The sequence below is a fragment of the Hyperoodon ampullatus genome, assembly GCF_949752795.1.
Source record: "Hyperoodon ampullatus genome assembly, chromosome: 7".
Taxonomy (NCBI): domain Eukaryota; kingdom Metazoa; phylum Chordata; class Mammalia; order Artiodactyla; family Ziphiidae; genus Hyperoodon; species Hyperoodon ampullatus.
The window spans coordinates 17896976-17922897 of NC_136920.1; the positions used below are offsets into that span (position 1 = coordinate 17896976).

The 25922-nt window shown below is 46.7% G+C and overlaps 1 protein-coding gene across 1 annotated transcript in view; it reads left to right on the forward strand.

Annotated features, from left to right (window-relative positions):
- Positions 1-349: 349 nt before the first annotated feature.
- The window catches only part of SYT13 (synaptotagmin 13), a gene marked incomplete at both ends in the record, with an annotated part of 39466 nt that continues 13893 nt past the window's right edge, over positions 350-25922 (forward strand). The window contains one exon of the mRNA XM_079708673.1: positions 350-529. Coding sequence (XP_079564799.1) covers positions 350-529 — 180 coding nt within the window. The remainder of the gene's footprint in view (positions 530-25922) is intronic.

Consider the following 25922-nt stretch of genomic DNA (forward strand, 5'->3'; position numbering starts at 1 on the left):
AACGCACAGTGTGACCTTGGCCAGCTCCTGCCCTTCTGGGACCCAAGTGTCCTTCTACGTAAAGCGTGAAGGATGGCCCGAGACGACCCTCACGTTCCTTCCACCTGAACGGCTCCGGCTCCGGTTAGGGTCGGGGGTCCGGTCACATGCTGGAGGGGAGGGACGCTGGTTGACGCGGAGCTGAGTGCGGGCGCACCAGCTCGCTCCGGGTCCAGCCTCCTGCTCTGACGTCCTCGAGCCGCCCTCCCTCCCCGCCCCTCCAGCGGCTGGGGAGCGGCTGGCGCGCCCGGATCCCAGGCCCGGGAGGTGCGCGGCGGCGGGACAGAGCCCCGCGCGGGGAGCGGGCACCATGGTGCTGTCGGTGCCCGTGATCGCGCTGGGCGCCACGCTGGGCACGGCCACCAGCATCCTCGCGCTGTGCGGGGTCACCTGCCTGTGCCGGCACATGCATCCCAAGAAGGGGGTGCTGCAGCGGGACCTGGACCCCGATCCGGAGAAGGCGAAGCCCGGCGTGCTCCGGTCCCAGCAGGTGAGCGGGGGCGGCGCCTTGGTCTCCCCGGGCCGGGTGGGGTCTCCCGGGCAGCGGCGCGGGAGTGGGTGGCAGGGAATGGTCGGCGTTCTTCTTTGCGCGATAGAGCATGGCGGGGTGTGGGGACGGCGGACGTGCTCGGGGACCCTGGTGGGGGGGGGATGCTGAAGGCCTGGGGGTGGAGGAGGGGTCGGGGAGGATAATGAAGGGTATGGGGGGGACAGGAGAGGAACCGGGACAGCGAACGCTAAAGGGGCGGGCATGGGAGGGAATGAGAAAGCGGGCTTGGATGGGAATGGGGCTGGGAGGGGAGCTGGGGGCTGGGAGGCGAGCGTGGGGATCTGGGAGGAGTGATAAGACCGGGACGCTGTGAGGGGGCCGGGGGAGCGGGCTGTGAGGGTTAGGGGAGACTGAGAAGGGAATGTGCAGAATGAGAAGCTCGAATTGGGGGGAAGAAGAAGGGGGTCTTGTGAGAGGGAGGACAGGGGGGCAGGTGCGGGCTGGCACAGGGAGAGCATTGACAGAGTCGAGAAGGGGGAAATCCACCACAATCCAGAGAGGAGGTGGCCGCTGTCGCTGCAGTGGGAGCTGGGGAGGGGCAGTTGGGCTGGGTGTGCCTGGGGTCTGGAGAGGCAGATGAATATGGAGGGGCCTGGAGGACCCTCACCCTGTCCTAGCAGCTCTCAGCTCCAGCCAGACTGAGCGAGTAGCTGAGACCTCCCCGAAGGTGTGTCTGGAGATGCCCCTGGAGACAGGAGGGCTTTTGTCCCATGCCTCAGCTTGTCCCCAGAGACTCTCTGGGCAGGAAATGGGTGGTGTCCCCATTGTACAGAGCAGCAGAAGGGGTCTGGGAAAGGTTTGGAAGGACTGCGCTACATGGGCTGTGATCTCCAGGACACATTCCCAAGGGGGCGAGTGCAAAATGTCCTCTGGAGACCCGGGAGGAAGTCTGGCTGGAAAGACTGGAGGAAGGCAGGCCCTGGGGCAGGGGGTGACTTAATGACTTCCCAAGGCCCTCTAGATTCCTTCCAGAGCTTAGAGTTCCAGGGGAGGCACTATAAAGCTGTGATTCCACCTTCCTTTTGCCAATTAATTATTCAAAAGCTCAGACCCAGTGGCTCGGGGCCTGTGTCAGTCACTGAGAATGGAAGGAAATGGCTGCTGTCCTTGACCCACTTACAATCCGAGAAAAGTGACATTGACACCGGCAAGAGCAGGAGCCAACTGGGCAGTGGGATGTGGGACCCAGAACCATCTGAAATGGGAGTAGTGGGCTACCCACTCCAGGCGGGCACAGGGCAGAGGAGGGGGTGTTGAATGAGCTCTTCTCTAGACGTTGGGTCCTCAACCTCCTTCCCATCCGGCACGCTTCAGGGACAGCCATTCGTCTGCCTTTCACAATGGTGGCTCTTCAGGCACCGTCTCCTCCCCTTCCCAGAGAGAACCGCTGGGGACAGTGTTGGTGTAAGTGACCTCCGGGGCCCCTTCCAACTCTTTGTCTTACTGAGGACCAGTAGTCCACGCAATGGCGCAATGGCCAATGATCTGTTAAAGACAAACAAGATCATGTGTCTCCCTGGCTTAAAATCCTCCACAACTTCTCACTGAGCTTGGAACAAACACAGCAAACTGGAGCCTGGCACGTACTCTGTGCCAGGCTCCATTCTAAGTGCTTTACACTTAATGCATTTAGCAACTCAATGAAGGACATATACGATGAGCCCAACTTAAAGCTGAAAAAGCTAAAGAGAGGGTGAGTGACTTGCCCAAGGCCACACAGCTCGAGAAGTTTTAGAGCCGGATTCTAGCCAAGTTGGTCTGGTTCTGGAGTCCGTGCTGTTAGCCACTCCACTCTATTTCCTCACCTGCTTGATGTGGCAGTTGTTTACCTCTCCAGCCAAGCTCATGCCAGTTGCCCGCATCATGGGCCGCCTCAGCTTCCCTGGATTTTTTGATCCTTCTTGAAGACATCAACCCTTCCCATTTTCCTCTGGCTTTTCACACAGATGGCTCCTTCTCATCCTTTAGGTCTCTTTCTGTTAGAATTTTACCTCATCAAGGAGGATTTTGTCTACGGCCCCATGTAACAAAGTCCTCCCGCCCATATGTTCTCCATACATTCCCAATTCTTTTGGAGCACTTGGGACAGTTGGATGTGATTTTTCGTATCTGCTCACTTGTACAATATTTATTCCCAGCACCTACTCAGTGTCTGGAACCTAGTAGGTGCCCAATAAGCAATTGTTGACAAATAAAGGCATCCCAGTGCCCAGCCGTTGAGTTATTTCTTAAAATGTGGATGCATTTTGCAACCACTGTGCAACCCAGGGCTAGCTCGTAGGGACACAATAAACATTTGTTGATATGTGAGACCCATCCATTCACATCCCTCACTTGGTTCCCTCAGTGACAAGGATTTGGGCCCCTGGGGCTGAATCTGTAGGTGTGAATGTGATGAAACTGAGATCTCACAATGCTGTTTTGGCTCCCATTGTTCTCAGACTGATTCAGCTGCTGACCCAGATAGAGTACACAGAGAAAAGACACTATGTTGACATTTCAAAAAAAGTAAAGGAGGTGGGTATTAGGGGTGGCAGATGGCAGCAGGGTGATGGGCGTGGCACATGTTGACAAAGAGAAGGAGAGTCAGGTAAGGAAGGCTCTCTGAAGATGTTCCTTAAACAGAGAGGGCATGGGGGCTACGGAAGAGGGTTCTAGATTCCTGTAGCCACTGAGAACTGGGATTTCTCTGGGATATAGAGTGACCGCCCATGTCTCTATAAGTCGCTGATTGTGGTTGCTGGAAAAATTCCTTGGATTTGTTGGCCATGCCTGGGAATCCAATTTCTGGTCATGAATTGTAGTGATTTTGAAAAGAACTTTGAAGCTTTCCCTGAGGGTTCTTAACCTGAGGTTCACAGACCCCAACAAGGAGTCTGTAGCTAAACTGTAAGGGGTTCTTGGTCTTGGAGAGGAAAAAATTGTATCTTTCTTTTCATTAACTTCTACATGAAACTTAGCATTTTCTGTAAGTAGGAGTATAAACAACACACCACAGGAGTATTAGCAATATCTGTGACTTGGTCCTCAAGGGAAATCACAGATAGTTTCAGAGCACATCACAGCTGTTGCAGATGCTTTACGATAACATTTATGCTCATCTCTAATTCTAAATTATGTACTTATTAAATCCCCTGCTAGATCCTATTATTTAATGAAAGAATAAAGAGGCACACATATAACCATTTCCCCGATTGATTTTATTAGATGTACTGTTGTAGTCCTATGTCTTTTATTTGCTGCTTTTCAGACATTCTTCTCCAGACAGCTGAAGGAATCCATCCAGCATCTCCACCATGTGGGAGGGGCAGAGGTTGGAAACCCTCAGTCACCGCCATTCGTGCCTCCAGCTAGCTTCAATTCATAATTTTTCTTGGCTTTTCTGAAACATACACTGTGAACCCTTTATCCTGCCTTCTTACACAATCCCTCACCCTCACCTGTGTGCAGCCTTTCCAGGGAGGAAAGGGATTCAGTTTCACTACACTGTCCTTGTGATTTGGCAGCATCACCTGGGACCTCCCTCCCTGTGGTCAGCCCAGCTTTCAAAGCTCGGTTATTATTCAGTGGTTACTGGATGCTTGAGCCAGGAGACAGAGCAGAGAGACAGACACGGGTTGTGTGTGTGTGTCTGTAATCATCTTCGCTTCACCGCTGCTGCCGCATCTCTTAGCAAGAGGCAGCCAGACCCACTGGTTCCTTCCCCCAGAATTTCCTTTTCATGCTTGTCTGCACAGGCTGTCACTCACAGCATTTCTGGGTCCTTGCAGAGGAAGCCCTCCTTTTGGCGAACCTAAATAACTACAGAGCAAGTAAGGGGAACTGCCCTTTCCCACGGCTCAGTGCCCTGACACTTTAGCACGAGTTGCAGTCCTGTTCTCAGAAAGCTTTCGTTTCAGGTCTGATCTTTCTTCCCCTCTGGTGCTTACCTTGCTTACATGAATCTTCTCAAATGAGTCTCAGAGTTCCCAGAGTAACCCTGCTGCTGTCCCCTTGAAGTTATGTGGTCAAAAGCTCCTAGCTCCCAATGCTACTTACTACCAAACAATAAAATCCTACCCTCCTTCCAGCAGAGTTGAGAAGGGAAGTGGATTTTTTTTTTTGTGGTACACGGGCCCCTCACTGTTGTGGCCTCTCCCATTGCGGAGCACAGGCTCCGGACACACAGGCCCAGCGGCCATGGCTCACGGGCCCAGCCGCTCCACGGCATGTGGGATCCTCCCGGACTGGGGCACGAACCCGTGTCCCCTGCATCGGCAGGCGGACTCTCAACCACTGTGCCACCAGGGAAGCCCGGGAAGTGGCTTTTGATGGAACACCATGTTAGTTCATTCAGGCTGTTATAAGAAAATACCACAGAGTGGGTAGCTTATAAACAAAAATTTATTTCTCATAGAGCTAGAAGCTGGGAAGTCCAAGATCAAAGTTCTGGCCAATCCAGTGTCTGATGAGGACCTGCTTCCTAGACTTTTGGATGTAACCTTACCTGATGGAAGGGGCAAGGGAGCTCTCTCCTGCCACTTTTATGAGGGCACTAATCATATTTATGAAGGCTCCACCCTCATGGCCTACTCACTCCCAAAAGCCCCACCTAATCTATGACAAAGGAGGTAAGGATATACAACGGAGAAAAGACAGTCTCTTCAATAAGTGGTGCTGGGAAAACTGGACAGCTAAATGTAAAAGAATGAAATTAAAACACTCACTTACACCATACATGAAAATAAACTCAAAATGGATTAAAGCCCCACCTCCTAACATTTTCACAATATTGATTCTTCCAATCCAAGAACATGGTACATCTCTCCATCTGTTTGTGTCATCTTTGATTTAAGGGGGCACAAACATTCAGACTACAGCAAACACTAATAGATTCAACGTTTTTAAGAAATAATTTAAACATATGCTGTATTTTTATCAAACAACATATGTATAGTGGAGTCTTCCCCCACACCCCCAAGATCAAGGAGAGTATTTCATTTTCCTTGTATCCCTGACAATAGCTGGTGTGATAACGGGCACATGATAACCCCTCAATGTATATTTTGAGTGAAATCATCATATCGTGACATAACACTGAATAAGAGAATGAAGATGCAAAAGAATGCACGTGGTTAAGCATCCATTTCCACAAGATTTGAATTCAAGCCCATTTATGTCTGGGCTTTCTGCTGGGGGCAGATAATGACTAGGGCAGAGTCGGGGAGCTTCCCAGCTTTTGTTTATAAGCTCTGCTGCTTGATGTGGTGCTGGTTACACAGCTGTGTCCACTTTATGAAAGAAAATTTATCCAGCTCTACATTTATGATTTGTGTACTTTTCTGTATGTAGTTATAACTCAGTAAAGTTTTTATTATTTGTCAAGTTGTGATGTAATGTTTGTGAACACTGATTTAGTATCAAGCCAGTATTTTGTTTTTTAACATCTTTATTGGGGTATAATTGCTTTACAATGTTGTGTTAGTTTCTGCTCTATAACGAAGTGAATCAGCTATATGTATACATATATCCCCATATCCCCTCCCTCTTGAACCTCCCTCCTTCCCTCCCTATCCCACCCCTCTAGGTGGTCACAAAGCACCAAGCTGATCTCCCTGTGCTATGCAGCTGCTTCCCACTAGCTATCTATTTTACATTTGGTAGTGTATATAAGTCCATGCCACTCTCTCACTTCATCCCAGCTTACCCTTCCACCTCCCCGTCAAGCTAGTGTTTTTAATACCAGGATGATTTGGGGACTATAATCAAGAGACATGGCCCTCCTTTTTGTGGTCCATTATACATCACCTCTCCGGCCCTGTCTGCCTTCTTCTGCTACTCCTGTAGCCACCTCCTCCTTCAGACTAGGGACTGGAGAACATCAACGTGGCCTGATTAACTCTCCCACCTGTTTTCCTCTTCCTTAGACCACTGGAGCAACATCCTCTCAGATCACTTGTCTGAATGCAGACTTGTCAGAGTGAGGATGGATCAGAGCCCCGATCTGCATTTCATCAGCTAATAAGCTCACTCACTAAAGGTTAATGAACACGTGCTAGGCACTGGGATGCAGCAATAAAAAGACAGGTGCATGCTGTTCCCTGCAAGTGGGGAGGTAGACAGTGAAGCCAGCAGTTGCCGTGAAGTGTTACAGTGCTACCATGACAGGCGAGGTATGAGGGGCCATGGGAAACACTTAGGGTGGGAATCCCCACCTTTGGCCCAAAGTAGAACTTTCTCCAGTTCTCGCTGGCTACTCTGACGAGGTCTCCCCTCTACGTCAGTGATCGCAGGAAGCCAACATGAATTGCTAACACCACTCCTGGAACTAATTTGACTCTGGACTGACGTAAGGTCTGACCTCCTTGGATTCTCAGTCCTTTTAAATAATTGATTTCTCAGCTGATCTCCTGGCTGGTAAACTTTCCTGTTCATATAAACAAACAAAAAATAGATCCATTTCCACAGAATAATAAAGAATAGTGATAGCATAGCTAACATTTATTGGGTTCTTTATGTGTGCCAGACACTGTTCTAAGCTCTTTAACCATATTAATTTTATCCTCACAATAGCCCTATGAAATATGCATAATTATTACTTACGTTTTTGTTTTTTGTTTTTGTGGTACGCGGGCCTCTCACTGCTGTGGCCTCTCCCGCTGCGGAGCACAGGCTCCGGACGCGCAGGCTCAGCGGCCATGGCTCACGGGCCCAGCTGCTCCGTGGCATGTGGGATCTTCCCGGACCGGGGCATGAACCCGTGTCCCCTGCATCGGCAGGCGGACTCTCAACCACTGTGCCACCAGGGAAGCCCTACTTATGTTTTACACATGGGAAAAGTAAAACACAGAGTAGTTAAGTAACTTAGTGGCAGAGCTGGGAATCAAATTTAGGAATTCTGGTTCCAGAGCCCACACGTCTGACCACTAGGCTGAAGATTAGCAGAAAAAACTAGTCAAAATTTTACTTGAGCCACTGAGTTTCCCCAGATATGGCATAAAAGTGTCTACAATATATGAATCTTTGCAGGTCAAAGATTTGCAGAAACCTTTCCCAAAGTTTTGGATGTCTTTGCTCCCTCTTGCTTCTACCATGCTTCAATCACTGGGTGCAGCCCTGGGCCCTCCAGAGAAATTTACACAGTAAACATGTTTGGGCTGGTCACTTAGCAACAGGGAAGACAGTATGAATTTTGCATCAAGAAATTAGCATAGATTATTTCAAGGAGATGAGCGCACACCCATTGGTAATGCTTGGCCCTTTGAAACATACTTAATGTGGACTTTTGGTCTGTGTCCATCAATCCCTTCCTGGTGGCAGGTCCCAGACCCATCACATCTTTTTCCCTGTCTAGTTTCTCCTCTGGTTCAGCATGTAGATAATTCATGTTCCTGGCTCTTCTCTTCATGTGATTGACGGTTCACTAGCACCTTTTGTTAATTCCAGCGGAAAGTACTGCTGCACCTTTTGACATTTTTAGATTTTCAGATACTAGCCCGGATTATCTGGGGTACAAGAAGAGGAATAGAGAGCCCATCAGAGCACAATGGAAGAAACACCTGGACGAGAAATCAGAGGGGCTTAAGTTGAAGGCAGAAGGAAGGGGAGAGACTGGCAGGTTGGGGAAGCAGCAGACCCAGAAGACAAAGAAGAGGAGACAAGTTAAAGAGTGACTGACCGTCCCAGAGTCAGAGACCAGAGAGAGAAATCAGAATATGTGTGGATGATCCCTGCACTGTCCATGCTGTTGATCTACAATTTCCCCAAAACCAGTAACAGCTCATCTCCGACTTGTTCCTTGATGTTACTGCCTTCACTACATCCGGAGCTTATTTCTGCTAACATTGGGAAACCCTGCTTTGAGGATGGAGGAGAAGAACTTCACAGAAACAGGTTTTAAGAACTAATGGATTCTTGGACTTCCCTGGTGGCACAGTAGTTAAGAATCCACCTGCCAATGCAGGGGGCATGGGTTCAAGCCCTGGTCTGGGAAGATCCCACATGCCGCGGAGCAACTAAGTCCGTGCACCACAACTACAGAGGCTGCTCTCTAGAGGCCGCGAGCCACAACTACTGAGCCAGCAAACCACAACTACTAAGGCCTGCGTGCCTGGAGCCCGTGCTCCGCAACAAGAGAAGCCACAGCTACGAGAAGTCTGAGCACCGCAACGAAGAGTAGCCCCGTCTCGCTGCAACTAGAGAAAGGCCGCGCACAACAATGAAGACCCAACACAGCCAAAAATAAATAAAATAAAATAAATTAATTTTTTAAAAAAAGCTTTAATAAAAAAAGAGAACTAGGGATTCTGAATGTACGTGTCTGAATCAACACACATGTGCATACAAAGGGCCCCCTATAGCCAATTTGTTAAGAAATCATGAGTTAGGAGATTTCTAAAGGAAAACAGATGAAAAAGCTATATCTATTCCTTCCTCCTATCTCTCTCAATTATGTTTATTGAGTGCAGACCTGTGCCAGGTACTGTGCTGGGGCTGGGGATACAGGAACCGCCCCCTCCTCAATGACACAGTGACCTTTCTCAGACTTTATGAAACTTACATTGTAATGGGGGAAACCAGAGTTAGCAGAAGAAGAGCACAGATCAATGAAAATGTGTGATGGTGGCAAGTGACCTAAAGAGAAAGTTCTGGTGCTATGAGAGGGTAAGGTGGAACTGATCCAGGTGAACAGGTCAGGGAAGGCTTTCCTGGAGGGAGTGATGGCCAAGCTGAGAGCTGGCATAGGAGGGGAAGTTAACCAGGGCAATGGGGAGGGGTGTGAGGGGTTTCAGATAGGAATGAGGCCGTGCAAAGGTCCTGGGACAGGAGACAGCCTAGCACTTAGGAGGGCCCAGGGAAAAGTCAGTGTGCCTTGAGAGCAGAGAGAAAGGATGCTCAGTGTATGATGAGGCTGGGAGGTGGACAGGAGCCTGGGCAAGCAGGGTATTGCAGACCATGGGCAGGTTCCTCCATTCCTTTATTCATTTATGTATCAAACATTTATTAAGGCCTACGTGAGGGACACTGACCTGTGTACTGACAGTGTGAAGGCTACAGTTATTTTCAAAGCTTTTTAAAGTTAAGGTGAAATTCACATAAAGTTAACCATTTTTAAGTATACGAATCAGTAGCATCTAGTACATTCACAATGTTGGACACTCACTACCTCCATCTAGTTCTAAGACATTTTTACTCCCCCTGAAGAAAACTCCATCCCCATTAAGCAGACACTATTCCTCTCTCTCTCTGCCTTCAGTCTCTGGAAACCACCAATCTGTTTTCTGTCTTTATGGATTTGCCTCTTCTGGACGTTTCATATATTTGGAATTTTAAAATCGGTGACTTTTTGTGCCTGGCTTCTTTCACTTAGCATAGTGTTTTCAAGATTCACTTATGTTGTAGCGTGTATGAGGAGTTTATTTCTCTTTATGGCTGAATAATAACCCATTATATGTACATGCCTCACTTTGTTTATCCGTTCATTTGTTGATGAACATTTGGGTTGACTCTACCTTTTTGGTTATTGGAATAGGGCTGCTATGTACATTCCTGTACAAGTATTTGTTTGCGTACCTGTTTTCAATGCTTTCAAGTATATACTTAGGAGTGGAATTGCTGGGTCCTATGATAATTCTATGTTTAACTTTTTGAGGAACCTCCAATTGCTTTCCGCAGCAACTGCACCTTTTACATTCCCACCACCAAGGCATGAGAGTTCCAGTTTCTTCACATCTTTGCCAACACTTATTATTTTCCCATTTTTTGTTGTTATTTTTTGTTCTTTATTATAGCCATCCTAGTGGGTGTGAAGTACTTTCTAGGCTTTTAATTTTTTAAAAAAATCCAAACTCTTATTTTTAAAATCTTCATCAGTATCTTGCACGTTTTCGATGAGCATTTCTACTCTGTATTGAATGCCAATTACAGCGAATCCACATGGGCACACCCGTAAAATCATGTTATGGTTCCTGAGTCTCACAAGAGGAGTGGAGTGTGCAGCGGTGCTGGCTGCCCTGCTCTCCCAGCAAATTTGCACCTGCTACTCCATCCTTTAAATATGATGCATGTTATCACTGTCACCTTCCTCATTCTCTGCCCCAAGCTTTAGTCCCTCATGGGTCCCAATCTGCTTCACCTAGTTTCCTGGGGGCCCTACAAACCCAGGTCCAATTGAGGTGCTATTTACTACTTTTCAACATCATTTCCTCACGTTGGCATCATCAGGGCAGTGTGATGCCAGGAGGAGGAGCCTTGATCCCCTACCGTATCCATTCACTGCACACACACAAACTTTCCCACCAAGGAGTTCCCTAAGTGCTAATTAAACAAAGGGTGTTTTAATTGATTCATATTATAGAACATTCCTGGGAGAGTTTTACATGGTGTTTAAGAGCATTACAGCAATACACAGTGATATTTTGGGAAGCTGACTGAGGTTTTTGGGTGGACTTGGAATGCATTATAGTTTTCCCCACTTAAAATAGTGGAATACAAGTGACTGCTCTCTGAAATTCACTAGCCAGCACGTTTCCATGAGCAGATTAGAGTCAAATAATGAGGGGTGGTTGCATGTATGAATATGTGCATATGCATGTGTAAATGTGAATATGCACATATGCATATATGAATGAGAGAAAGGGGAGGAACAGCCCATGGAAAATCTGTGAAACTGAGTCTTAGTCCATCTGGCAGAGACCCTAGGGTACCTTGACATATTTCATTGACTCCCTCCACCCTCCACTCATTAAATCCGAGACATACTTTTCCTTCATAGAAAAACTGAGCAGGCTTTGCAGAGAGCAAGAGAGGTGAGGAGAAATGTTGAATGACTGCATGAGTCATTGGACGGATGGATAGATGAATGGGGAGGAGACTCATGGGGCCACCGCCTCTGCTTGCAGCCAGAATAAAAATCACAAGCACAGAAATGCAGGGGAAGGTGCTGAGCTTGTGGAAGAATCTCTGTGCTCAGCTTCAGTGACACTGCATGGGATCAAGACAAGCCTGGAGGGTGTGGTGTCTTCACTTTGTATTGGTTTCCCTCTCTTCTAGCCTCTGTTCACGCAGCTGACATTGGAGACAGTTTAAAAAATCTCCCGTTGCAAAGACGAATGAGATAATGCCCTGGGGGGACCACGTTTTACTTGGAAAATCATTATAAACCACGTAGTTTTGGACTTGCTGTTAAGAGTGGCCTGATGAGAGAGATGTAAGTTACTGAGGACGGAGAGTGAAGACTTTGCTTTTCAAACAGAATTAAGAATGATGTTTTGGTGAGTTCCCTGGTGGTCTAGTGGTTAGGATTCAGCAATTTCACCGCCATGCGCGGGTTCAATCCCTGGTCGGGGAACTGAGATCCCATGCAGTGCGGCCAAAAAAAGAAAAAAGAATGATGTTTTGGAGAGGAGTGCGTTTGAAGATGAAGAGAAAGTTGGGGAAGAGCAGTTTGGTTGGGCAACTAGAAGACTTGCTGGAAACAGCTGCAGAATGAAGCTTAGAATAACTTCAGAGAGCTCTAAGCTCATTCCGTGTTTCACATCCCGCCTCCCCTCCACCCTTTCTCACAGTGCACTCCCCAAGCATCTTAGAATGCGTTTTTATTTCCAGCACAGTCTGTTCACAAAGAAAGGGCAAGGATACCAGAGAGATGTACATACAGTGAAGGCAGTGATGGTACCTCAAGAGACGAAACTCCATAGGAAAATGTCAACGTGGTCTCAGGGCATTTTGGCACATTCCCTGCAAATGCATCATCTAATAAGCCCATCTCTTACCTTGCAATGGATCCTTTAAGTAGCAACAGGACTGTCGCCCTTTGTGTGACAGCCTCATTACAAAACTTGCAGAGACAAAGGACCAAAGGACGGAAAGGAATGAACAGGAGCAAGGAATGAACAGGAGCATAGGTATCCCGTTGGTAACCACTACATGGTAGACTTGGGTTTGTTTTTGGATACCCACCAGTATTAGTTTTAGGTAAGAACAATCTAGTTTTTTGAGACAACTCAAAAGAGGAAATTACCTCTTAGAATGAAAATGTTCATTTCAGGATCAAGCCACTGAGATATAACAGGAAGCAAATTAGACTTAGACCCCAAACCTGAATGTGAATTCAACCTCCAGCATTCTCCAGCTAAATGACCTTGGCCATTCCAAATCCCACTTTCCTCATCGACAAAACAGAGGTGATATCAATAAGGTTCTCTACGGTAATATTAAAGACTAATTGAGATAATGCTTTTGAAAGTGCCCAACACTGTCAGTGCCAGTCACTACTCAGAGTATATTTTAGGTATCTCTGAATCCTTTTCTTATTTATCCTTTACCAAAACAATGGCTTGTCTGTATGTTCGTTACATAGGAAAGAGAGAGTTCATAAAAAGTATTCCAGATGTGAAAAATGAAAGCCCTCTGTTGGGATGGGAAGGGTGGGCATGAACATTACACTTCTAGGATATTCATTCATTCAAAAAATATTTCTTGATGACCTATGATGTGCAAGACACTGAATTAGCAATAGGGACACTGCAGTGACTGGGCAGACAACATCCCTGACCTCCTGCAGCTCATGTTCTACAGGTAGAGATCTTCATTACCCCGTCGTACAAATGAATATAAATCTAACTGTATTATGTGTGGTAAGGGAAGCAAGAGTTCTCTCAAGAAGTGATAACTCATTAGTGCTCCAATCTTAACATATTTGGAGACTCACTTCAGTAAAAACATTTTGAGCTTGTACCCCTTATACATGTATATTTAATTCTTTGTGAAGCATATATAGGCTTCATATTATGTATACATGTTGCTCTACTAATATATTGTGTCCATAATAAAACATGCACAAACATGGACCTTTTAAAACAATAATGCAAAAATAAATTATAAAATGAGATTCTGTAATTTTCTTCCATACACCAGATGGACTGTCTTACACACCCCTGTAGCATACAGTGAGTGCCATTTACTAGGTAAAGGTATTGGGGATGAGCGTTTGAAGTCTTCTAGGCCTAGGGCATGTGCAAAGTCCCTGTGGAAAGAAGAAATATCACTTAGGAGGGACTGAAAGAAGACCAAAGTGGGTAGAGAACAGAGGGCACAGGAGGGAGTGACTGCAAGCAAGAGAGGTGGGTCAGGCCAGAGAGCACCACACCGGGCCTTCTGGGCCACCATTAGTATTTGGCTCTTTATCCCAAGAGCAATGGAAGCTACTGAAAGGTCTTAAGCAAGATGTGACGTGGTCAGATTTAGGCCGTGAAAACATCCTTTTGGGTGGGGAAAGCATAGAACTGGGGATACCAAGGAAACCCTGGAAATAGACCATGATGACTTGAGCCACTATGATGGTGGCAGTAGTTTGGAGAGATGTTTAGAAGATAAATTGACTGGCTTTGCCTGTGGGTTGGGTGTGGGCTTCAGGAAGAGAGAGGAGTTAGGGACGATGCTAAGTGTTTCACTTAGGATGGTGGTTGCAATCAATGAAACAAGGATGAGGCCATGGATTTTAAGTCATGAGTTCACCTTTGTGCAGGACAAGTGTAAGGAGCCTTTGACCTGTCTCCATGAAGATGTCAATTGTGCTGGTGGTTCCACAGGTCTGGAGCTCACAGTCTGGCTGTGATATATATTGGGGAATAGCAACCACAGCCATGAGCATGGCTGAGACCGCCTGGGAAGAGTGCAGAATGAGGGGGAAGAGGGCCTAAGAACAAGTACTGAGGGCACCAACATTTCATGAGACAAGGAGGGGTGGCCAGAGAGGAAGGAGAGAAACCTGGAGAATGTGATATCAAAATAATAACAATAACAAGAGAAAAACTTTTGAAGAAGAAGGGAATCACTGAGAAATCAAGTAAGGTAAGACTGAAAAAACCCATAGGAATGAGACAGTGAAGGTTACCAGTGACCTTGGAGACCAACAGTGACCTTCAGTGGGCTGACGGGGCCTCTGGGAAAGTGTTGTAGAGTGGCTGGAAAGTGAGGAATGAGAACAGCATTGAGTATAGGCAGTTCTTTTGAGATGCATGACTGCAAAGGGGTGGAGAGGGCTAGGGCTGGGGCTGAGAAGGGGATAAGACGTCAAAGGAATATTGAGCACAGTTGAAAGCTGAATGGGAAGGAGCCAGCTGAAAGAGCAGGATGAACGTTCAAGAGAGAGGGAGAGAGAGATTAAAAAAAAAAAAGCTAGTGTAAGGATCCCACATGGGCGGATGGGTCACAAGGCTCGGATGGAAGAACTGGTCCTGGAGGGAGGGAGAGTGGGAGACACCTCCTGCAGTGTCACAGGACAGGGACGGGCACAGCATGTGTCTGGAGAAGAAGGGCAGCTCGCTGTGTCTGTTAACAGGACACTAAGGGGCTTCCGTTCTCTTGGTTTCCTTTTTCTCTATGAAGGAAGTCAGAGGAGAGAGAGAAATTCCAAAATGTGGGCTTGAAGGAGGAGTTAGGGAAACAGTAGGATTTCTGGAGAGGACTGAGTTTCAGGTTGGAGATCCTGAATTTATCATGGAACCATCCACCCTGTCTAGGTGACTCTCTTGCAGCACAGGGCTATTTGATGCAGCATCATGGTTTAGCGGGGCTCATCCACCACTGGAGTTTCACCATGTGGCATCAGGGAAAGGATGGGGAGGCAAGGGAGGGTATTGTTGACATCATGGCCCATTTTCTCATTTGATCCAGTATATAGTATGGTGCTTTGCACCTCTCGAAGTTTTTTTTTTTTTTTTTTAAAGATTTAAATTTTTATTTATTTTTGGCTGTGTTGGGTTTTCATTGCTGTGCGCAGGCTTTCACCAGTTGCGGCGAGAGGGGGCCGCTCTTCATTGCGGAGCACAGGCTCTAGGCATGCGGGCTTGAGTCATTGTGGCACGTGGGCTCAGTAGCTGTGGCTCGCGGGCTCCAGAGCACAGGCTCCGCAGTTGTGGCCCACGGTCCCAGCCGCTCCGCGGCATATGGGATCCTCCCGGACCAGGGCTCAAACCCGCGTCCCCTGCACCGGCAGGCGGACTCCCAACCACTGCACCACAGGGAAGCCCCTCTCTCGAAGTTTTTAATATGTGCTTGCCAAACAGACACACCTGTGAGTTGGAAGCTTCAGGGCTTGAAGCTTGAAATGAGCTGAGGAAAAATATTTGATCTTTATAGTAAATCGGACCTTTATCAAATATTCTGATATTATTGACCTCCATGATCTAATCATACTTTGTGACAACATTGTGTAGACTGCTCGAATGTTGGCCCTTGTCATGCAGAAGGGAAATCCAATCGATTTGGATCCCATTTAAGAGAAGGAACAGCTACATCTAGGGATGATACTCACCAGCTTTGAGTCAGCCAAAGTGACAGCTGGGAAGAGAATATTAGAAGAAGCCCCTTAGTGGCTGTCCCTTCCTTGAAATCTCCTTGCTGCTGTCCCTTGAAATCTCCATGAAAGTCCCGTGGTAAAGAATTAAAAAAAAAAAAAAAGTATATATATAACTGAATCATGTTGCTTTACAGCAGAAACTAACACAACATTGTAAATCAACTCTATTTCAATAAATAAATAAATAAATAAATAAAGTCACATGGAAGAACCAATTTGTTGCCCAAACATTGCTGTGACTGTAGACATCCAGTGACACTCAGGGATTGTTTTTTTGGAAAAAGAAAGAGACTCGAGAGATAATAATGGAGGTACTTTTCCTTGATGCAGCTCTCTTGGATTCTTCCTTCTCCCTACACATCGCTCCACCCCTAAGCATTGTCAACTCTACTACCTGGGAGAAGTCTTCAGCATTGGAGGCCCTTCACAGCCTGGCCTCACAATTCTTTTGCAAATCCATCCCTCAGCCCCAACCTTTCTCTTCAGCTGGTTTGCCAGACTCACCACACCCTGAGCATGCTCCCCTCTGTACTCAGGCTGCTGCTTTTCTCTCCATTTGAGATACCTCTGCCTCTCCTCTCCATAGTTATCCTTGAATGTTGGGCTGAAGCTGCTTCTCCAGGAAGCCTTCTCTGATCTCACTGACTTTGAGGAACTCCTCTTTAGGTCTTCTGTAGCACAGAGTCCAGACCTTTGGCCTTTTAATTCTACCTTCTTTACTTATTTCCCTTTTGTAACGTATGCGTCAGGAGGAGCAAATAGCTTTCATCTTGCATAACAATTCTTATTAATTGGTAGTGGCTTCCTGGATCCCTGATCTGAACAAGCTGTGTCTGATCACAGCAGGAAAGAACACTTTGATCGATTAGTCATGTCTGCCATGGGCAAAGGGTAGAAGAGTTGTAGCATCAGAGCCTCATATTTCCATTTATGGAATATCTCACCTCCACCATTGGATGATAAACTTCCCAAGGGCAGAGAATTATTCTGTGGTACATAGGGTGGTTGACTACATAGTTAGCAGGCAACAAGTGTGTGCTGATTTCTGTTTGGGCAGACATCTGAAGGTTGGTTAATTGGAGGGTTTTGGCTTAAAACCAAAATATAAGGAGAATCTAGCTTTGAAGCCTCGTTTCACAACTTGGCAGTTTTTATACCACTGGGTTAGAAATTGATGTGCTTTCCAAATGTCTACACATGAGTGGAAGGAAGTCTTCAATTAGTGGTTTTCTGCACGTTTTTTCTGAGCTGCATCACCTTTGATGGGTGCTATTCACATACTTGACGGGTTCTGCAGAATTCATCTCCTTTCTCTCCCACTCAGAAAATCATATTAGGGGCTTCTCTGGTGGCGCAGTGGTTGAGAGTCCGCCTGCTGATGCAGGGGACACGGGTTCGTGCCCCGGTCCAGGAAGATCCCACATGCCGCGGAGCGGCTGGGCCGGTGAGCCATGGCCGCTGAGCCTGCGCGTCCGGAGCCTGTGCTCCGCAGCGGGAGAGGCCACAACAGTGAGAGGCCCGCGTACCACAAAAAAAAAAAAAAAAAGAAAGAAAAGCATATTAGAACACAAATGTGTGAAAGAGGTATTGTTATAAGAAAAACCCTGAATGTGCTCTAATCAATTTTTTAAATGAGTCAAAAACTATCAAATTTCAGTACTTCAGCCATCATATGTAGTATAGTGGCATAATAACAAGGTTGGAAATTGTTGCTTTTGTCAATGGTTTCATCAATTATCCAAGCATCATAGAATCAAGAAATCCTGTAACTATTCTGAAACAAGATCCTGAATTCAATGTCAAGAGGGTATATAACCATATTTTCCAACCTTTAATACCAAACTGCCTGTCTTACATTAAAAACATGGCTCCCATAAATCAGAAGCTGAGAAAAAAAAATCTAAAGTATCCAAATGGACACTGTTGCTTAAGACCACGAGACCAATACCAAGTAAGCATGTGTGTTCCCATCTTATCCAAATTGATGATGATACAGGGCTGAGATCCCCCTCCTACACATGGACTCAGTTTAAAGAAAGACTTTTAAGTCTCTAGTGAACCAATACAGTGGAGGGGGCAGTGGAATTTTAAAAGTTAAAGGCTGGTTGAGGGACTTGGCTCAGAGATGAAACCCATTGTCAACAGCCGTGCTATGATAGCTGGAGATGGGAGGATAAGGATGGATAGATGGGAAGGGAAGGCTGGGTTTGAGCCCCAGTTTACTGACCAGGGGAGTTTTCTGTGCCCCTTTAAAATAACCTAGCTTTGAAACAACGCTTCTGACGAGTCTTGATTAGGTTATAACATAGTTTTGACCTTGTTGTAGCTCAGGTCACAAGTGAAACACATTTTCTGCAAAAGGAATGTCAAACCCAGATTCAGAACTGAAAGCAGGAGCAAAGCTGATGCCCAAACACCCAGGCAGGTCATTACACAACAACCAGGTGGGGAGGGACATGGGGTCATCAATCTAATGATGTGAGATGTGACAGCACATCAAATGCAATGATCTGGACGTTTCCATTTTTACCAGTTTATGGTTGGTATCCAGAGACATAGTCCGCAGAGAAACATGTTGCAAAATGTCATTTAGCAGCACTGGCTTCGTGGTGGACTCATGGTCCAAGCCTAGAGCTGTCATACATTAGCTGTGGGATCCTGGACAAGTTTCAATGTCTCTGAGTCTCAACTTCCTCCTCTGTAGAGAAAGGAATTAAGTTATTTTTATTTATTAACACTAGGGTATAGAAAAGAGAAAAGAGTAGGCACTTATCTCTAGGGTTGTGTGAGGGTCAAATGCAGTAAGTAAAGTCTGTTGCTCTTTGCAGAGCGTCTGCTGCAGAGGAAGTGGTAGAGAGATGGTGGCCATATTGCCCTCTCAGGCTTTGTGATGTAACTGATGGAGTCAATGCAGCACTACCTACAAGATTCTCTGGGTGGGGTCTTGCCATTGTGTGGTTTCCAGCCCTGTGGAATTATTGTTTTTAAAATCTGCATTTGAATTCTGTGTCTTCCAGAAGAATGGGGATAATGGCAACACTCATTGCCCCTCCTTTTCTCATAGGGCTTTAAGCTTTGGTGGTACCCACTGTTCTCTGAACACACTGCAGACTTTCATGCAGCTGCCTTGACCCAGAAAGCCCTTCCCCCACTTCTGCACCTGTCAAACTGCTGCCCGGGCTTTGGGGCGAGGCTGGGGGGGCAGCAACCAAAAGTCAGAGTCTCTGAATCGTTATGAAGTTCTCCTCCCATTATACACCCCACCCCACCCTGTCCCTTCCCCGGGCAAAGTTTGATGTGCTTCTACGCACTCTGTCTCGTGTTTCCACTGGTCTCCGTCATAGTGGTTATTATTATACTAATCCCCCCACCGCCCACCCTCCTTCACCAGCCATCCACGTATTGATTCCATCAATCATCACTGAGCTGTTTGTGGGGAGCTGAGAGGACGTGACAGAAGGAGGTCGTGCCTGTGAGCAGCTCACCACACAAGAGGACGTTTCTCCATCTACCCTGCCTGGCGTTCTAGGACCTCCCCCAAACCAGGGCGTTCCCACGTGAGCCTCAGGGACCACCTGTGTCACAGCCACCCTAGGGAGCTTCTTAGACACACAGATTCTTTAGGATCCACCTAAGACCTCTGAGTCAAGGCAGGGGAGGCACTTGGGAATCTGATTTTTACATTCTCCCAGGTGAAATTTCTACACATCAAAGTGTGGAACCAGCGCTTCAACTCTGTTCCTCTGACTAAAGGGCATGCAGGGGCAGAGTAAAGGGTGGAGAGGCCAGGCAGTGGCCCAAGCAACAGTTTAAGGGGCACAGAGCATGGGTGAACAGTGAAGGATGACTACAGATATGAGGAGGTGGGAAAGGGCTGGAAGCACCACAGAGCGGGTAAACAGAGGACTCTGGAGAGAGCCAGCCTGGGTTTGAACCTTGCCTCTACTGCTCACTAGCTGGCTGTGCATCCTGACCTGTAAAATGGGATTGATCATAGCAGCACTTCCTGATAGGGTTATTATGAGGATTCAGGGAGCTCATATTGGAACAGTACAGGGCACAGGTGGGCAGAACCACAAGATGGAAGAGGCTGGGAGGACTCTGAGTTTGGAGAACAGCCAGCAGACCCTTTAAGACTGAGAGGAATCAGCTTTTATTGTGTTCAGCCACTGAGGTTGGGGGTTGTTTGTTACATAGCAGGTGGTCTTCCCTGACTAATACAAGGTCATGAACAAGTGTCCTGCTAGCCAAGAAGGTTCAATCAGTTGTAGGTGCCTGCAAGGATGCTCCACAGAGGGAATGGGCAGAGAGGATCAAGGCTTTGGGTTGTTAAGAGCTTCTATAGCCGCACCTCAAATTCTCTTTAGAGGAGTTATCTATACAGTTGGAATGAAAATTTGGACAGATGGTTGTTCACACAGACTCTAGGAGTTCATCCTTCCCTGGAAGCAAAATGACTGTTTTTCTCAGTTAACTTCTAGCTTGATTTATTGCATGTTGTCCAACATAGGAAGAAAGAGTCCTGCTTCTCCACTAGGGTACGCATGTGTGTGTGTGTGTATATGTGTGTGTGTGTGTGTGTGTGTGTGTGTGTGTTGGGGAGCAGAGGGAATGTGGTACTAGCCAGTGTCCTGCGAAATATCCCAAGTCACAAAATAAATAAGCGAAACTTTTCTGTCCTGATGGTAATTTAAAACATTTTAATACTAAAACAATCATATGGAGTCAAATACAAAAAGTCACGTGAACTTTAAGATAGAACTGGAGATTTCATGAAAGAATCCCAATTACTCCAGAAGACTTCCCATTCTCTGGAGTACGTGTTACCTTTGTCTGCCTCTGGTGCTGCTTTGGAAGGAAAGTTTGAGAAACACTGACCCAGAGACCAGTGGATCCTAACTACAGGTCCACAGACAGGTTCTGGGCTGGCCATGTGTAGGAATCACTTGGGACACTCACTCAACATTCAGATTCTTATGCCCACCCCAGAAAACCTAATTCAGCAGGTGGGCAAGAGGCATGTGTTTTTGTGTGTGTGTATGTGTGTGTGTGTGTGTGTGTGTATCTCTATCTAAATTTTATTGAGGTACTGTTGTCATATAGTGAAATGCACACATCCCAAGTCACTAGTTTGATCAATTTTGACAAAGCTATCCTCTAGGCTCTAACCCACACTTCTACCATGCCTCTTACCACTCAGTTCTCCCCAGTAGCAATCAGAACCACTGTTCTGATTTCTATCATCATTCATTAGTTTCCCCTGTCCTAAAACTTCATCTACATCAGTGTTTCTCAATCATGGCACTATTTACATTGGGGTGAGATAATTCTTTGTTGTGGGGAGCGGTCCTGTGCATTGTAGGATGATGGCTAGCAGCATTCTGGCCTCTACCCGATAGGAGCCTCCACCTCCAGCTGTGACAACCAAGAATGTCTCCAGACATTGCAAATGTCCCCTGAGTTGAGAACCACTGATATAAATGGAATCACACAGTATAGATGCTTATGTATTATGCCTTCTTTTGTTTACCATGTTTTTGCAATTTTTCCCTGTTGTTGAGTATATTCACAATTCCTTTCTTTACTGTTAAGGAGTTTACCATTGTAAGAATATGCCACAATGTACCTACCCATTCTCCTGTTGATGGACACTTGGGCTGCTTTCTGTTTTTGGCTAGTATGACTGAAGTTACTATCAGTATTCATGTATAAGTCTTTTTGTCAACATGTATTTTAATCTTCTTTGGAAAAGTACCTAGTAGTGGAATTGTTGGGTCATAGGGTAGATATATGTTAACTTTTAAGAAACTACCAGTTGTTATTTACAGTGGTTAAGACATGGAAGCAACCTAAATGTCCATCAACAGATGAATGGATAAAGAAGGTGTGGTGCATATATACAATGGAATACTACTCAGCCATAAAAAAGAATGAAATCATGCCATTTGCAGCAACATGGATGGACCTAGAGATTATCATACTAAGTGAAGTCAGAAAGAGAAAGACAAATACCATATGATATCACTTATATGTGGAATCTAAAATATGATACAAATGAACTTTTTGACAAAACAGAAACAGACTCACAGACATTGAAAACAAATTTATGGTTACCAAAGGAGAATTGGGGTGGGGAGAGAGATAAATTGGGAATTTGGGATTAGCAGATACAAACTACTATATGTAAAATAGATAAACAACAAGGTTCTACTGTATAGCACAGGGAACTATATTCAATATCCTATAATAAATCATAATGGTAAAAATATGAAAAAGAATATATATATTCTTTTGTGCTAAAAAATATGAAAAAGAATATAGATACTGGCCCCAATGCATAAATCAAAAACTTTACATAGACTCCAGGGTCAAATAAATATTTCCAACATTCGCCAAGGGCTTGCCATGCCAGACTGTGTGCTAAGAGCTTACACCCAGTTGTCTTTTCTACTCCTCAATCCAACCTCAGGAGATAGGTACTATTATTAACACTCCCTTTTATAGATGAAGAAACCAGGGGCACAGAGAGGTTAATTAATCAGACCCAAGATCACACAGCGAGTAGCTGGCAGAGCCTGGACTCCAACCAAGCTGTCTTGTTTTAGAGCATGAACTCTGACCACAAGGCTGTATTTCAAACTCTTGTACGCATGTTAGTATGCATAATTACCAGTATCAGAGCCCAGAGTGACAGGGGCTGTCCTCTGTCACTGGCTGACAGGTCCCTGTCCTCTGACCCAGCTCCCCTCTGAAGGAGACTTTGCTGTGTTGAGCCTCAGACCCCAGCCACAATGGCCTGTGTTTGGCCTCATCTGAAAACTCTATGTTCAACTCTCTCTTACTCTGCCATCTCTTTTTTTAAAGTTCAAGTATAAAGGGCAAAGCCATCCGTTTCCATTTCCAGTTGGGACTGTTTCCCCCACCCGTAACTTCTGGATGCTGTGATGCTTTAATATGGATGCCCCAGAGTGAAAACCCGAATTAATAAACAGTCTTTAGGTGAAAAAATTAATCATGTCACAAAAGGGGTCACCTAACATCTCTAGTAAGGTTAAACATTTGTTTACAGATCATTAACTACATAATTAATTTCCTTTTTATCAACATAAGCCCCATAAAAAAGGACAGCATCTGTCTTGTTCACTTCGATGTTCCTAACACTTAGCGTAGGACCTGGCCTGTCGTAGGGCATCAATAAATACTTGTTTATTAAATGAAGGTTTGTGCCTCCCCACCCATACCATCTGTCTTAGCCTGGATGACAGGAAAGCTGAGCCTGCCAGAGGCCTCCGGGCTTTTCTTCATCAGCAAGTGCCATCCAGGGATGCAGGAGGGAGGAGAGGAGGGAGGAGGCACGCACAGGGAGCGTTAGTGAGCCGGCCACCAGCTGGTGTCAAGGGCGACTGCTGGATCTCGAGGTGTCATCTTCTGAAATGTCACTGAACTGTTTGGGAGGATTAGCGAGGACGAAGGGAGGAGCCCACAGTGGTCGAATTCCCCCCACGGAGTTTTAACTCTTGACACATCCGGGTTGCCCTTGGGTGGACCCAGAGTGTCCCTGGGTGTCTCACACCTCAGCAGCCACAGAGAAGCCCAGGGCAGGTGCAAGAGGAGTGTGACACGGGTGTAACATAAGACACTTTGGGGCTGTGCCTATGTGAAGGTGGTCGGTGTCCACACAGAGCTGGCCACGTGGGGAGAAGCAAGTGGCTCATGGCCCCGGAGACAGGTGAGGAGGGAGAAACCAAGGATATAAATCAGAAGGGGCTGATGCTCCAATGAGGGTGTCTCTCCCATCTCTGTACCTGCAATGCCAAGCACAGCTGGGCATTCCCTAATCGTTGAACACTTGCTTCCACTGGAAACCTTCCCTGATTCATCCTGCACCTCTATTTCCAGACCTTCTTTTCTGGGTTCAAGGGGCATTTAGGAAGAGAATCCCACTTTGAAATCTTACCCCTCCTACATTGGCGGTGTAAGGCTTGAACTCAGGTCCTCCCACGGGCTTTGCCCTGCTGAGCACCTCCTTCCTCCCAGGCGTTCGTCCGCTCCACCCATAATCCCTTCCCAGGCTCCCTCCCTCAAGTCCCAAACTTCTTTTCTGCTTCTTGGGCATTGAAGTTTAAGCTATTTAAGTGGAAACATAGATGTGGTGGAACCAGGGTTTTGAAACTCAACAAATAAGATTGTACAAGGGAACGAGATAGGTAATCAGCTCCTGCTTTCACTACTTGGAGAGGCTCATGTAGTGGTCAGCAGACTCTGCTTCTCACCTGGTCAAGGGCTACAAATCATTCTCCACTAAAGGCAGCCATTGCCGTACAGGATCTTACCAAGGCAGGACAAGGATGAACAGTAAAAGAGGATGCCTTTGGCTGGATGCAGAGGGGCTCAGGGAGACGTTTGAGCCTAGGTAGAGTTTCTCTACACCAAGGTCATGATCTCCTGTGATGCTCGATAAAAAAATGCATTGCATCAGTTCAGGATGCTTTTGGCTGCAACTCACAAAGACCCCAATCCAAACGGGCTTCAACAATAAGAACAACATTATTCATGTAACCAGAAGTACAAAGGTAGGACAGCTTTCAGGCTCAGTTGAGTCGGTGGTTTAATGACACTGTCATCAAAGACATAGCTTCCTTCTGCCTCTCTACTCTGTGGTCCACCTTGTTGGTTCTGTTCTAAGACTGGCTCACCTTGCTGTCGCGAGGCAGGGCCACATACCTCCTATTCAGCAGGGGAGAGAATCTCTTCCGGTGCCGTGCAAAGCAAGTCCTTTCATTCTGTCTGGGGTGGCTTCCCCAGGGCAGAAACAGTTCCCAAGATGATGCCAAGAACGAATAGAATCAGACCAAAGAGAACCCCCCTTCCCACCCTTGCCCCGGAGCTGGGGTGGGACCCAGAAAGCCCGGTGACCTGGAGGGAAGGTAGAGGGAGCAGGGAATGGATATTGACGGACACCCGAGAAAAGCCTAGCCCGTTGCAGGCTCCTGAGGTTCTCAGGGGCACCACACAAAGTGAGACCCACTGTGTAGGGAGGAATTCAAACTCAGGCTCTGCAGAGACTTGAGGTGACACAGACTGGACCTCACTCAAAACTGAGCCCAGTGATTATTTCCCTATTAAAAATGCAAAGTCAGGGGCTTCCCTGGTGGCGCAGTGGTTGAGAGTCCGCTTGCCGATGCAGGGGACACGGGTTCGTACCCCGGTCCGGGAAGATCCCACATGCCGCGGAGCAGCTGGGCCCGTGAGCCATGGCCGCTGAGCCTGCTCGTCCGGAGCCTGTGCTCCGCAACGGGAGAGGCCACAACAGTGAGAGGCCCGCGTACCACAAAAAAAAAAAAAAAAAAAAAAAAAAGCAAAGTCAGCCAAATTTTATCTAACTGGGAATTAATCAACATAGCCCTTTTCTAAAATGATTGAACTGAGATGAAACCAAGTGTAAATATAAAAGTGTTCCCTAGACCAGCCCAAGAGCCTCAGTTCTGGCCGCAACAAGTGACGGAACAGGGTGACTCTGAGAAGAGGATGTGGTCCAGTGGCCTGCGGGAAGCTGCGGGAAGCTGCCGCGCGGGAGGGAGGCTTAGCAGCCCGAAGCCTGTGATGCTGCAATTGCCACTTAGAATCCAGCATCCAAAACAAACAAGGACTTGTTTTTTTGAAAAACAGCTGCAAGGCAGTGGAAATGACACAAATTGGAAGTGAAAAATATCTGGAGGCTTGATGATATGCTGCTCATCCATTGTATGACCTTGAACTTCCTCCATTCTCCGTTGCTTTATTGTGAAATAGTATAATTAGCATAACTCAGACGCAATATTAGAGGCAGACACCAGTTTGTGGAGGACAAAAGGACATGGGGACATCGGCCACTGCTCTGCGTGTCTCCTCCCGGGGTCCAGCCTCCCTCCCCAGCCCTCCCGACGCCTTCCAGACCTCCTCTCCTTCAAGGTCTAGCTCACGCCCTGGCTCCTCCCTGACCTCCAGGAC